The 14,015-nt window shown below is 35.4% G+C and overlaps 1 protein-coding gene across 9 annotated transcripts in view; it reads left to right on the top strand.

Annotated features, from left to right (window-relative positions):
• The window catches only part of MYNN (myoneurin), a 36,326-nt gene that overhangs the window by 10,625 nt on the left and 11,686 nt on the right, over nucleotides 1-14,015 (top strand). For 3 of the 9 annotated variants that reach the window (XM_034663262.1, XM_034663239.1, XM_034663235.1), the window contains exons 7-9: nucleotides 38-124; nucleotides 2,025-2,345; nucleotides 9,789-9,868. In XM_034663262.1, the coding sequence (XP_034519153.1) occupies nucleotides 38-124; nucleotides 2,025-2,287 (350 nt within the window). In that variant the 3' untranslated portion in view covers nucleotides 2,288-2,345; nucleotides 9,789-9,868. Of the gene's footprint in view, nucleotides 1-37; nucleotides 125-2,024; nucleotides 9,869-14,015 lie in introns of all 9 variants that reach the window. The other 6 variants (XM_034663253.1, XM_034663247.1, XM_034663273.1 and 3 more) reach the window with 4 other exon arrangements.

Below are 14,015 nucleotides of genomic sequence, written 5' to 3'. Positions count from 1 at the left end.
AAAATATTGAGTTTAAACTTTTCAACTTGCTTTTCAGGAGAAAGGCCATTTATCTGCGAATTATGTGGAAATTCTTACACAGATATTAAAAATTTAAAGAAGCACAAAACAAAAGTCCATTCCGGTAAATGTTTGTGTTTTATAAAAATTTGGTGCTCTCATATTCGTGCTATTCCTAAAATGTTGAGATGCACATTATAACAGTTTAAATTAGATATATATTTTTAAAAACTAGATATACACATATTAGGAAGGAAGCTTTATAATTTGTAGATAAATTCACTAATAATTTTTTTCCATATTGGTCTTCTAATAGTACTTGAAATATTTCCTCTCTTAAAAACCTGATTTATGAAGTTTCAAGAATGAAAGAATATTAAAAATATATATATGTATCACTATTATCCATACTAGAGCCTGGGTTACCTGGGGATTACTATAGTTATGTGAAGAAAAGGGCATCATAAACCTTAATCCAGAAACATATAAGAGGGAATATAATAGAAACATAAAAATAAGCAAATAGGTAGCCCCAAATTGTTACATAGAAATGGAAAGCCAGACTACAAAAATTTTTTTTTTTTTAAAGATTTTATTTTATTTTTTATTTATTTGACAGAGATAGAGACAGCCAGCGAGAGAGGGAACACAAGCAGGGAGTGGGAGAGGAAGAAGCAGGCTCACAGCAGAGGAGCCTGATGTGGGGGCTCGATCCCATAACGCCGGGATCACGCCCTGAGCCGAAGGCAGACGCCCAACCGCTGTGCCACCCAGGCGCCCCCAGACTACAAAATTTTAAGTTGTTGCTTAAAATGAATCCTGGAAAAAGCTTCACTGTGTCCTGATTAGAAACAAAATACTAGGCTTCTTCAGTGTGTAGAGATGTTAACAAGTCTGATAGTGAACAGAAACAGAAACACAGTAAGGATTAAGTGTTGTTAATTCAACAAACATTAAATGCCTCTACCTCCAAAGTACACATAACTAACTGCAAGATATATGAAGTAGAACAAGGCACATTCTTAGTCCTCAAAGAATTTACAATCTAGTGTGGGAGACCAGAAAGCTAAATAACTGTGATTACAAGATAAAATGTGGGGTATAATAGAGACACAAAAGTGCTAAAGAAGAGTTAAAGTCCTTCTGAGGTAAGTATTGGAAGGGTTTAATTCTAGGGAACTTGAAGGAAAGAGTTCAAAGGGTGCAGATAGGAAAAGGAGCATTTGTCCCAGGCAGAGAGCACATTATAAAGGGAGTCATCGGGACAAGGAAGTGCAGGCAATATTCTCAGCTGGTTGAACTGTAGAGTAGTTTGGCAAGAACAGAGAGAGTTATAATTTTATGAAAGTTAATAGGCAGTTTTGTCTAATGAAGACAGATTGAAATCATGTATATACTTTGGAGAAACAGAAGCATGGTAAAGCTCATGGGAAATTTGAAGGCAAAAGTGTATCTATCATAGGGTGATAATCACTCCCTAAGTAGAGAAGAATTTCTCGCTTCTGAAAATACGCAAAAGTGCCATACCTCTAAACTTGAACTCAGAGAGTGGTATGAACTACTCGTTAATATGTTCAGTGAACACATTTATTATGTGTATAGCACTATTATTAAGTACTTTGAAGGAATTAGAGAAGCGTAACTTGACACGTACCCTTAAGGAATTTGCAGTCTGGTTGAGAATTCAGGGCACACTGAAGTAGAAAGTTCAGTAGCACTAAGAGAGATAGATGTCACAAGGTGATAAATAAATGAAAATTGACAACCGAGTGATAAAATAGGTAACAGCTCACCCTAGGCTAGAACAGTTAAGTCCATTTTAAGTTCAAGTTGGTGCTTGTACCTAGGCTTGAGGCCTGTATTGGATTTGAATAGATAATGAGGGTAAATCAACATAAGAGAAACAGCATGAGTAAAAGGTGTGGAGGTTTGAATGCAAGTGCTGGAAATGGTAAGCAGATTTAGTCTAAGGGTTTTTGTTTTGTATTCAAAGATAGCATAAATTTGTTTCCCTTCTATTTCAGGTGCAGATAAAATTCTAGATTCTAGCACAGAGGATCATCCCTTGAGTGAACAAGATTCCATACAAAAAAGCCCGTTATCAGAAACATTGGATGTGAAACCTTCTGATATGACTTTACCACTCTCTCTTCCACTTGGAACTGAGGACCACCACATCCTTCTGCCTGTCACAGATAATCAGTCTCCTACATCAGATACATTGTTGAGATCAACTGTGAATGGATATTCAGAACCACAGTTGATTTTTTTACAGCAGTTATACTGACTTTGTGAGGAATATGGAGTTGCTAAGACATCTCTGGTAGTAAACATAAACATCTCTGGTAAGGTGCATCTATTCATATTAAATTACCATTCATTTGAGTTGTAACCATTATTTTTCATTCACTGAAGTAAACACCTGATGCTGCATCGTAACTGCAATGCTTGTTTTGATTTTTGGCTTTTATGTCTAGATTATAAACAACGTGTTAAGGCGTGAATTATGCTGTAGTAGCACTATTTTGGATGGATTAGTTATATTTTCCTTTAGAGCTGCCTTAATTCATTTTTATTTTGCATTTTAAATTGCCTTTCATTTATTGAAGTGGAATCTTTCCGTTTATATGAGTTAGTTTTGACCTGTGGGATTTTTTAGTTATTTCCTCTCAAAATTTAAGCAAAATTCATGATAGTATCAGGCCAAGAGTGTTGCTGTTACTAAGCCCCATAGATCAATATATAAACTATGGGGGAAAAGTAAATTTTCATATTTCTATTTAAGAGAATTTAGGTACTGAATAAGAATTGTGTTATTTAATTTAATCCATTGGAGGTAACTTTTCTAATGAATTTAAAAAGTTTTTCATAAAAGCTAAAAAACTGTATGTACATTTTTGTTCTTTTAGAATTCAGTATTCTGGAGAAAAGCAAGGGTCAGTACTTTCAACTTAACTGCGTTATCTGAGACTACATTTGCAAAACGAGTTTTAAATAGATCATTTGATGTTTTTACCTTGTTAGAAGACAGTTTCAAAATGTGATTCAGGTTATGTTTTAATAGGTTTTTAGATTACTGGTGATAAGGAAAATATACTGAGTTTCAAAGATTTTTGATAAGCCTCTCTTACACCTGTTACACTCTTTTTAAAATACTAAGTTCTAAAAAGAATTTTTTAAATATAAACTTAATGCATACTCTAAACCACTTGGTCTCTGAATTGACACATTATAATTACATAAAGAGTTAAGAAACTAGTTTCAGTAATAAGTGAACATTTGAGTTATCAGAAAGCCAGTTTATTAACTATTTTATATTTAAGTTTTCTGTAAGTTTTGAGTTTTAAAATTTTATAAATTAAACCACAACATTTGGGTGTTGTCATAGTTTCACAGTAGTCTGTTTCCTTCCTGCTGAATGTAGAAAATTATCATTCTGATAGTTACTACCAGTCTTTCCCATCCCACTTTTCTCACATAATTTATTCATTTTACTGCCTAATCTTTGGACGTTAAATTATCAGTTCCACAGAGTCAATTCCTATATTGCTGATCAAACCCCATTGTGACATTATTTCTTACTTCTGCCATGCATTAGTTGTGGCTTATTTGTTTTCTGGCTTTAAACTACACCTGTAATAAAGTTAATGTGGGGTTTTTTTGGTATTGATTTCTTTAATTGTATTTTCTCTGGCATCCTAGTCAGAGGAACCAACTAGAAGAGGATGTAGTAAAACTCCTTAATTCTTGTAGAGATTGTCACCATTTCTCAAGACACTCAGCATTTTTACAGTGGATTGTCACCAGTGGGTCTGACTTAACTGAATAGAGTTTGAACTGTTGCCTTTGTATAATAGACATCAAGCTTAGTATTTAATTATTTATCTAAGAAATCTAATTATGCATGTGTATTAATATACTGGCTTAAATACAATTTACAAAGTTATAAAATGTTCAACTAATCTATTCTGGCTTAAATTCAATAGGAATTTATTGGAATGTGAAGAAATTAAAGAAAATTAAAAGACTCAGCCTCTTTAAGAAGTCTGCTGAAATGGAGAGGTTATATTTAATTCACATCTTCATTAATTCAAGCATCTAATGAATAAAATTTCAAAAACTGCTGCAGTGATGCCAAAATTTTGTGAGAGCAGTAGTTACCAAATTTCCACTATTATGCTGGTAATTAGCATTTTGCATAGATTAGTCTTCAAATTTATTATTGTTAATATTAATGGATTGGAATGGCTAAGGTTGATTTACTGTGCTTTTTTTTCATCACGTTATCTGCTTCATAGCTAAAATAATTTTATTTTAAATTGACATGGCTTGATGTTCTTCCAGAGTGACATGTAAGAAATCTTGAAGGCTGAGGTTCCTGTCTTGTCATTCTTCTCATAATGCTATACCCTTCTTTATCATAATACGTATATATTTCAGTTGTATCTGGTATTTTCCTAACACTCATAATTATTTTAATTAAGCCCATTTTTAAATATATTTGTTACAGTGCAGTTTGCGGAAAAGTCTGTTCTTAATTAAATCTGACTACATTTTTGAAAGTCTGTTTAGGATGTTGAAGATCTTACTGAGAAATTATTTTCTAAAATAATTTTGTATGTATTAGATTATTCCTACTGTATTGTTAGAGTGTAGACTTTTTAAAAAGAAACGATAGATTATATATAAATGATTTTTTGCTGTTTTTAAATGATATTTGTTTTACGTTTAATTTCATAGGATGATTTTGATAGACAAATTTTAGAAAAAATTTTCTTAAAAGATTCTATCAGTTCTCTTGCAAAAGTAGTTGATCACTTCTGTATGTTTCAATTCTGCAGAAATCGTACAAATGAGAGTAGTTGAAATGTACATGTATAAAGACAATGTACATGTTCTTGTTTTTTAAAATATCCTAGAGTAATAGTTCTAACATATGATGCATATCAGAGACATTTAAAATAACACTGTCCAAGCCCCACCCCACTTTAGGCCTACTGAATCATATAGTCTCTGGGACATACATGCTGGAAAAGCCCCACAGCTGGTTTTAATGTAACCAGATGTTCGGAACTAATATCCTAAATTTTTTTTTGTATTCTTTGGAAGCATTTAAAATTGAAGCTCTTGATATAATTTTCCATCTCATACTCAGATTTTGAGTCTTTAGAATTTCCCTAGAAATACCACCGAGTAAATCCTACATTCTTACTCATTTATGAATAGTATGTAGATTTAGTTATTGGAGGATTAATTTCTTGAGACAATGGTATGGTTACTCTTATTCTCTGCAACTCCTGCCCCCATTCATTCAAGAAAGAGCTGGTATATTTGCTTAAGGAATATGGCAATTATCAGGTAGACATAATAACGATCCAGAAATAGGGTATTTAATTTCAAGAAGAATATACTAATGTAAACATCATGGATGTGAACAGGTACTTGGATTAAAATGTCTGGGCAATATTTGAAGTGCTAGAAAGTTATTGAAATCAGGATACATAAACCTAGCAAAGATAAGATAAATGCCACCCTTTAAGTCAAATGGGAAAGACAAGCCTGAATATAATGGCAGTAAAACAAGACAGAATGTCAAGTGTTATGGGGGAAGGCAAGGAAGGAAGTACTGAGCAGTCAATGAGAGTTGAATGGACAGAAAAAGGGCCGCTTTCCCCTGGATAGACAAACAAGAAGAAATGGATGATGGTGGTGGGAAGGACTGTGCGCACAGCCAACTGAAATAGGCTGAATGAAGAAAGTATGAAACAGGGAGGAGATAGGAGTCAAAGACACGTCCAGCACTATGCCTACACCATCTTACATGAAATAATCCTCTGTCCTTAACCTGTGCTGAAGGAGTAGGATTGGATAGCCAGGTTCGTAATCCTAATGTCACACACCCAAGCACGGTTGACTGCCGAAGGGCAGGGATTAGAGGATTAGGCAGCCACATTTGTAAAACATGATTCCATACTCATGTCCACAGTTTAGCTGAACACCTTACCAGGGAGAAACAATTCTTAGGTCTGACTGAGCTAGTTAGATTCTCAAGAATTTGAGCTCTGAAATTCAGACAGGTTTTGGTATACGTGTAAGTGAAAAGAGCATTTAGAACTGGCTCAGAGTGAGGGAAGGAAGCCAAAATCTAAAGGAAATTATGTATAAGCAGAGGAAGTTGATCTGTAGAGTGAAGCAAGGGAATGAAGTAGGTTCACAGAACCAAGCCACTGATTCCCTATGAGAGAGGTGTGGCCTTGCTGTCTGGCTTTGCAGTCCCGTTCTTGACATGGCTCAGCTCTATGCTTCCTTTCCTTGCCCTTGGGTGCCAGTGATTTTTTTTTCCTGTTATATCCTTACAGTATAGCCCCCTTTTCTTACACAGGCTTGAATCTGTTTCTTTTCCTTGCAGTTAGCCCCGACTTAGACACCTAAGTTTTGATCCTTAATTATTGAGAAGATGGTGATGCTATTAACTGTGATAGGGAAGATAGGTAGAGGTTTATGGAAGAGAAGACTTTATTTTAGATACACTGAACTTGGTTGGTGCTACAACAGCCATGTGAAAATGTCTAAGAGTACTTGGAAATGGAGCCCAAAATCCAGGAGAGGTTAAAGCTAGAGATCCAGATCTTGTAGCATAAGGCTAATAATTACTGCAATAGAAATGATTAAGGCAGCCCTGGGAGATGGTACAGAACAAAAGATAAAATCTTTGGGGAAATACTTTTAAAGAATGAGCAAAAGACAGGAGGGCCTGGGTGGCTCAGTTCAGCATCTGACTCTTGATGTCAGCTCAGGCCTTGATCTCAGGGTCTTGAGTTCAGGCCCTGCTTTGGCTCCACACTGGGTGTGGAGCCTGCTTAAAAAAAATGAGCAGAAGATGGAAAAGGAGATAAAAAGTGGTAACAGGAAGAACACCAGGGTAGTGCAAGTTTTACAAAGACAGAAGTGGTTTTGTACTGGTCACATGGTACAGAGAAATTAAATAGGGTGCAAATCAGACAGCTTTGGGTTGGGTAATTGGAGCATGGTGGTCCTTTGAGAAGGCAATTTATAGTAATAGCAGGAGTAGAAGTGAGGTGGATATAGTCTGAGTAGTTCAGACTTTGAATACTACTACCTAGCTGAAAAGCAGTGTGGAGCAGGATCATTTTTTGTCAAATATGTAAAAAATACAAAGCACGTTATTACTTGTTTTCAAATCTGAAACACTGTAAAATGAGCATAATACGATTTGCAACATTATAATCAGAGGCTGTATTTGAGCCTGATCTTAAAGGGTGATAAGAGAAAAATGGAAGGAAGCTTTATATGGTTGCAGATTTACTCATTACAGTTCAGATGTGCAGAGGATGTGGAGTTTTCTGACAGAACTTGGATTTCTTTCCTCTTGAACTCCCACCCCATGGGAAGACAGGAAAAAATTAACTTTTAGTCCCAGCCAGTTTAAAACTTAGTCTGCTATAAAGGAGATACAATTTATAAGATTTTAAGGTAATGCTTAAACTTTTGGAAAAATGCTTATTTCTGTCCTTTGTCGTCTCTTTAAACTGGTGTCCAGATATATGGAGGGGACTTACATGATATAATGTTATCAGAGAAGACAGCATCTGCAGTTCTTCCGTTCTTTGGGCATCCTACTGGCCTCTGATGCAGTAGGCCACAGCTTGTAAAATACGTGTGATCAGGTTTTTCCTAGCTTGGTCAGAGCCCAGTAGTTCTTGACTGAATTGGCCTCACCTGAGTTGTAACAAATGTGGCGAACTCTGACACTTCTGCAGCTCTGTCTCAAGCAGGCCAGTGTAGATCAAGGTGCAGGTTTAGCCTGTGCCACCCCTCTGCAGGCTCTAAGTAAGCCTTTTTGCTTCCCATTCATCAGCTTGCTTCCCACTCAGCTACCTTCTGAGTCCCCTTGGGAGAATATAAAGATTTGTGGGTCCCCTCCGTACCACACAAGAACAGAGATTAGCCTGGGCAACAAATCTCATTACCAAGGTTTACTTTCATATGACTGTGCCCTACCTAGTCTGATGAGAGGCCACCTCTTTCCGGAATCCTGTAAACTCCTCTGCTTCCCAGCATATTACAGATACTTTAAAGCAATGAAAGATGGACTGTTGCTACATTAAATATGAATGAGTCACATTAATGTTGTGCAAAAGAAGTCAGACATAGAGTGACTACTGTAAGATTCAGTTTATATAAAATCAAAAACAGGCGAAACTACTCTGGTGTTAGAAGGCGGAAGAGTGGTTGCCTATTGGAAGAAGGTTGAAGGAGCTTCTGGGCAGCGTGTGGCATTTACTGTCTTTATCTAGGTCATGGCTGACACGGACAGGTTAGCTTTGTGATAACTCATCTACTTGTTCACTTAAGGTATGTGTACTTTTCAAGGGGCACCTGGGTCGCTCAGTCGGTTAAACATCCAACTCTTGATCTCAGCTCAGGCCCTGAGCACAGGCCCTGATCTCAGGATTGTGAGTTCAAGCCCCACACTGGGCTCCATGCTGGGCATGGAGCCTACTTAAAAAAAAAAAAAAAAAAAAAAGATCGGTGCACTTTCTGTATGATTGCTATACTTCCGTTTTAAAAAGTATATATTAAAAAAAATTTAAGAATGAGAAAACCAGAGCATTGGTTCTTAAACTTCAATGAGATTAAAGTATATATTAAAAAAGTATATATTAAAAAAAATTCAATGAGAAATTCAATTCAATGAGAAAAATTCAATATTCAATGAGATTAAAGTATATATTAAAAAAGTATATATTAAAAAAAAATTTAAGAATGAGAAAACCAGAGCATTGGTTCTTAAACTTCAATGAGATTAAAGACCTGGATTATAAAAATGCATTCCCCAGACTATCCTCAGAAGTTTTGACTCTTAGAGTCAGTAGGTCTGACTCTAAGAATCTATACAACATTTTGCCCCAGTGGTTCTGATGCTCCACACTTTAAAAATGCTGATTTAGCATCTGTAGTTTAAGAAACTCTCCTTAACTCTCTGGACTTGAACTTTGGTTCAAGTACAAGAGGTTTGTCATATTAATTGTTGAGTCTGAATTTATTGGACCTCTAATTGCTAGGAGTAGCATTTCCTCATCACCTTAATGTTTTACAAATGTAATGATGGTTGTTTAAAATGTTCCTTTTTTTTTTTTTCCTATAGTGTGGTTTTATTGCATCCATTGAATTCTGCAAATTTTCAAATTTGAGTAAAAGATAAAAATTTTATTCATTTCCTATTGCATTTTTAACAATACAAAGATATTTGATTTTCCTGGGACATATAGCCTTTTTAGATACAGATATTTAGTTCTAGACTATTCAGCATGTGATAATGTAAAAGAACTCTGTAAAGAACAACCAGTCTTTATATCTGCAGAGCAGAAATCTTAAAATGGAAATAAAATAAGATTTGAACACATAGAATGTTGCCAAGTAAGGTTTGATAAAACCTAATAAGTAAAATCAGTAACTAGTAAAATCAGTCAGTTTAAGTATCAGGATACATAATGTCATTTATAGAATTCTATAATCCATACAGTTTTGTTAGTTCCATTGTAAACATTGGCAGATCTTTATGTGATTTTCACATCAATGGAAGGTCATATTATTTCTAAAATTCCATTACCAGATTGTGAAAGTTTTCTTTGATAATAACATAAACAATATTTATCTTAAAAAATACAACCACTTGAAATCCATTTCACACATTGTTAATTAACATGAACTATTGATTAGTATTTTTCAACCAATTTCAGATGTTTTAAGATTTTGTTTTTCAGCACAGACTCAACCCGATAGCAACCATCTGTCCTGTCCTGGATGATTCAGATTCATCTCTGAAAGCATGAGAATGGATTTGGTAAGGCATTTAGGTCTTTTCTGGCTCAACGACTCTGTAACATTAAATGAAAATAATGCCGGACAGTTTAATAGATGTTCTTCCCCTTATGTAATCACCACTACCCGCTGTGTCTGCCCTCCTATCCCCCAGGAAGTATGGGAACATGGTATTAGGTGCCAGATATTAGGAAAGACCTGTAAACCTTCAAAAATCATTAAATAGTGAGTAGGGGATATTGATCTTAATTGTTTAATCTACTAAAGGAGTGGACAGATGTGATTTTTTGATACAGTAATTAAGAAAAAATAAATGCAGCTATGATTTGAGGAAATCACAATACTTTAAGTGAAGGCCAGTACTTTCACAACTATAGAGTTGACCACCACCTTTATCCCACCTCCTCCCTGTTGACATTTAGAGATAGATGGTATTTTCTTTTAGACTGTAGAACCTCAGCTTAAAGTAACCTTTTCAAACTGTCCACGTGTCTTTTTTTCACACTTTGCTTGACGAGTAAATCATTCAGATGAAGCAGCCTCTTCTTGGCGTGTGTGAGTAAATTGGGGAATATAAGTCTATAATCAAAGCATCATAGTGTTTATTACCTCCTCATAGGAATCTTCATTTGAAAACAAGATTGGCCATAGACAACAGTAATTATTGGCCATCAAATCATTAAAATCTTACTGACATTTTCTAAAAGAGAATGATCTTAAAAAGTTCATTGGCATTACTGACTTGTTTAGAAAGCATATATTTATATGTATTTGTAATATGTATATTTATATATATTTACCTGTATTTGTGAAATTGTATCAACAATCATAATTACCTAAATAAGATATATAAAATATTTTTTCAACTTCTGAACCCCCTGAAATTCCCTGGCAGTCTGCCACCTGAACCCTTTTTACCACTTCATGACAACTTTCAGTTAGGATACCTATAATGACTTTTTCTTTTTATGCAGTTTTACTACTTAATAATTTTTTCTTTTTAAAAACAAATTAAATTCCTTGATTTTTTTTTTCCTCCGTGGTTAAAATTTTAGTCTCTATTCTTTTTTCACCCCAGTCCTTTTTTCTTTTATTTTTTAATTGATGTGTAGTTGACCTGTTAGTTTTGGGGTTACAACATAGCGATTCAACAATTGCATACATTACAAAATGCTCACTATGATAAGTGTAGTTACCATCTGTCACTGTACAGTGTTATTACAGTATTATTGAATATGTTCTCTACTTTTTCATTCTCATCACTTATTCTAATAAATTTGGAAATTTATACCTCATAATCCCTTTCACCTATTTTGTTTATCCTCTCATCTCCCTCCCTTCTGGCAATCACTGGTTTGTTATCCATGAGTCTGTTTTTGTTCTTGTTTGTTCATTTGTTCTTGATTCCACATATAAGTGAAAGCACGTGTTATTTGTCTTTCTCCGTCTGACTTACCTCACTTAGCATAACCTCTAGGTGCATTGATGTTGCCAATGGCAAGATTTCATTCTTTTTTATGGTTGAGGAATATTCCATTGTGTATCTGTACCACGTCTTTATCCATTCATCTGTTGATGGACAGTTAGGTTGCTTCTGTATCTTAGGTATTGTAAACACAGCTGCTATAAACGTAGGGGTGCATATCTTTTCAAATTAGTGTTTTTGTTTTCTTTGGGTAAATACCTAAAAATGGAATTGATAGATCATATGGTAGTTGTATTTTTAGTGTTTTTGAAGAACTCCATACTGTCTTCCATAGTGGTGATACCAATTTACATTCTCATCAGCAGTCCACGAGGCTTCCCTTTTCTCCACACCAACACTTTTCTTGCCAACACTTATCTCGTCTTTTTGATACTAGCCGTTCTGACAGGTGTGAGGTGATATCATTGTGGTTTTGATTGTCATTTCCTTGATGATGAGTGATGTTGAGCATCTTTTCGTGTGCCTGTTGGCCATCTGGATGTCTTCGGAAAAGTGACCCTTCAGGTCCTCAGCCCATTTTTAGATTGTTTAGGGAGTTTTTTGGTGTTGAGTTATAGGAGTTCTTTATATATTTTGGATACTAACTTCTTATCATAAATGTCAGTTGCAAATATCTTCTTCTATTCAATAGGTTGCTCTTTTGTTGATTCTTTCCCTCACTGTACAAAAGCTTTTTAGTTTGATATAGTTGCAATTGTATATTTTTGCTTTTTTCCCCCTTGCCTGAGGAGACATACCCAGAAAAAATACTGCTGAGATTGATGTCCAAGAGATTACAGCCTATGTTCTCCTTTAGGAGTTTTGTGGTTTCAGGTCTCTTACACTTAGGTCTTTAACCCATTTTGAGTTTACTTTTGTGTATGGTACAAGAAAGTGTTTTCCCAACACCATTTATTGAAGAGACTTTTTTTTTTTTTCTTTTAAGATTTTATTTTACAGAGCACAAGCAGGGGGAGCTGCAGGCAGAGGGAGAGGGAGAAGCAGGCTCCCCCCTAAGCAAGGAGCCTGATACAGGGCTCGATCCCAGGACTCTGGGATCATGACCTGAGCCAAAGGCAGACACTTACCTACTGAGCCACCCAGGCACCCTGAAGAGACTGTCTTTTATCCATTGTGTTTTCTTGCCTCCTTTGTTATAAGTTAATTAACCATATAAGCATGGGTTTTTTTTCTGAGCTCTCCGTTCTGTTCCATTGATCTAGGTGTCTGTTTTTGTGCTACAGTACCATACTGTTTTGACTACTATAGCTTTGTTGTATAGTTTGAAATCTCAGATTGTGATATCTCCAGCTTTGTTCTTTCTCAAGATTGCTTTGACTATTCAGGGTCTTATGTAGTTACATACAGATTTTAGGATTTTTTTGTTCTAGTTCTGTGAAAAATGCTATTGGTGTTCTGATAAGGATTGCATTAAACCTGTAGATTGCTCTGGGTAGTATGGACATTTTAACAATATTAAGTCTTGTAATCCGTGAACACAGAATATCTTTTCCATTTGTTTGTGTTGTCCTCAATTTCTTTCATCAATATCTTTTTTTTTTAAACCTTTATTAATGTTTTTAAGAAAGCTCTACACCCAATGTGGGGCTCAAACTCACAACCCCAAGATCAAAAGTCACATGCTCTTCTGACTGAGCCAGCCAGGCACTGCAGTTATTTTATTCTTTTTGATACAATTATACATAGGATTGTTTTCTTAATTTCCCTTTCTGCTGTTTTGTTATTAGTGTACAGGAATGCAACAGATCTCTATATTTTGTATCCTGTAACTTACTGAATTCATTTATTCTAATAATTTTTTGGTGGAGTCTTTAGAGTTTCTATATATAGTATGCTATCTGCAAACAGTGACAGTTTTACTTCTTCCTTACTAATTTGGGTGCCTTTTATTTTTCTTGTCTGAGTGCTACGCCTAGGACTTCTAGTACGGTATTGAATAAAAGTGATGAAAGTGGATATCCTTTCTGTTTCTGATCTTAGGGGGAGAGCTTTCAGCTTTTTATCATTATGTTAGCTTTGGGCTTGTCATATATGTCTTTTATTCTGTTTTCTGTGCCCACTTTGAGAGTTTTTATCATCAGTGGATGTTCAATTTTGTCATTCTTTTTCTGCATCTACTGAGATGATCATATGACATTTATCCATTTTGGTTTTTGTTTTTTAAGATTTTATTTATTTATTTAAGAGAGAGGGGGGCGGCGGGCAGCAAGAGAGGGAGCACAAGCAGGGGAAGTGGGAGAGGGAGAAGCAGGCTTCCTGCTGAGCAGGGAGCCCGATGCGGGGCTCGATCCCAGAACGCTGGGATCATGACCTGAGCTGAAGGCAGACGCTTAACGATTGAGCCACCCAGGTGCCGCTATCCGTTTTGTTAATGTAGATCACATCAGTTGATTTGTAGGTACTGAGCCATCTTTGCATCCCTGGAGTAAATATGACTTGATCATGGTGAATGATCCTTTTAATGTATTCTTGAATTCTGTTCACTAATATCTTATTGAGGATTTTTGCATTCATGTTCATCAGGGATAATTGGCCTATAGGTTTTTTTGTTTTTGTTTTGTAGTGTCTTTGGTTTTGGTATCAGGATAATCCTGGCCTCATAGAATGAATGTTGAAGCATTTCTCCCTCTTCTATTTTTTGGGATAGCTTGAGGATAGTAATATTAACTCTTCTTTAAATGTT

Source organism: Ailuropoda melanoleuca, chromosome 1 (genome assembly GCF_002007445.2).
Source record: "Ailuropoda melanoleuca isolate Jingjing chromosome 1, ASM200744v2, whole genome shotgun sequence".
NCBI classification, from domain to species: Eukaryota; Metazoa; Chordata; class Mammalia; order Carnivora; family Ursidae; genus Ailuropoda; species Ailuropoda melanoleuca.
The sequence above is the reverse complement of the archived record's forward strand: the minus strand, read 5'-3'. Positions and strand labels throughout refer to the sequence as shown.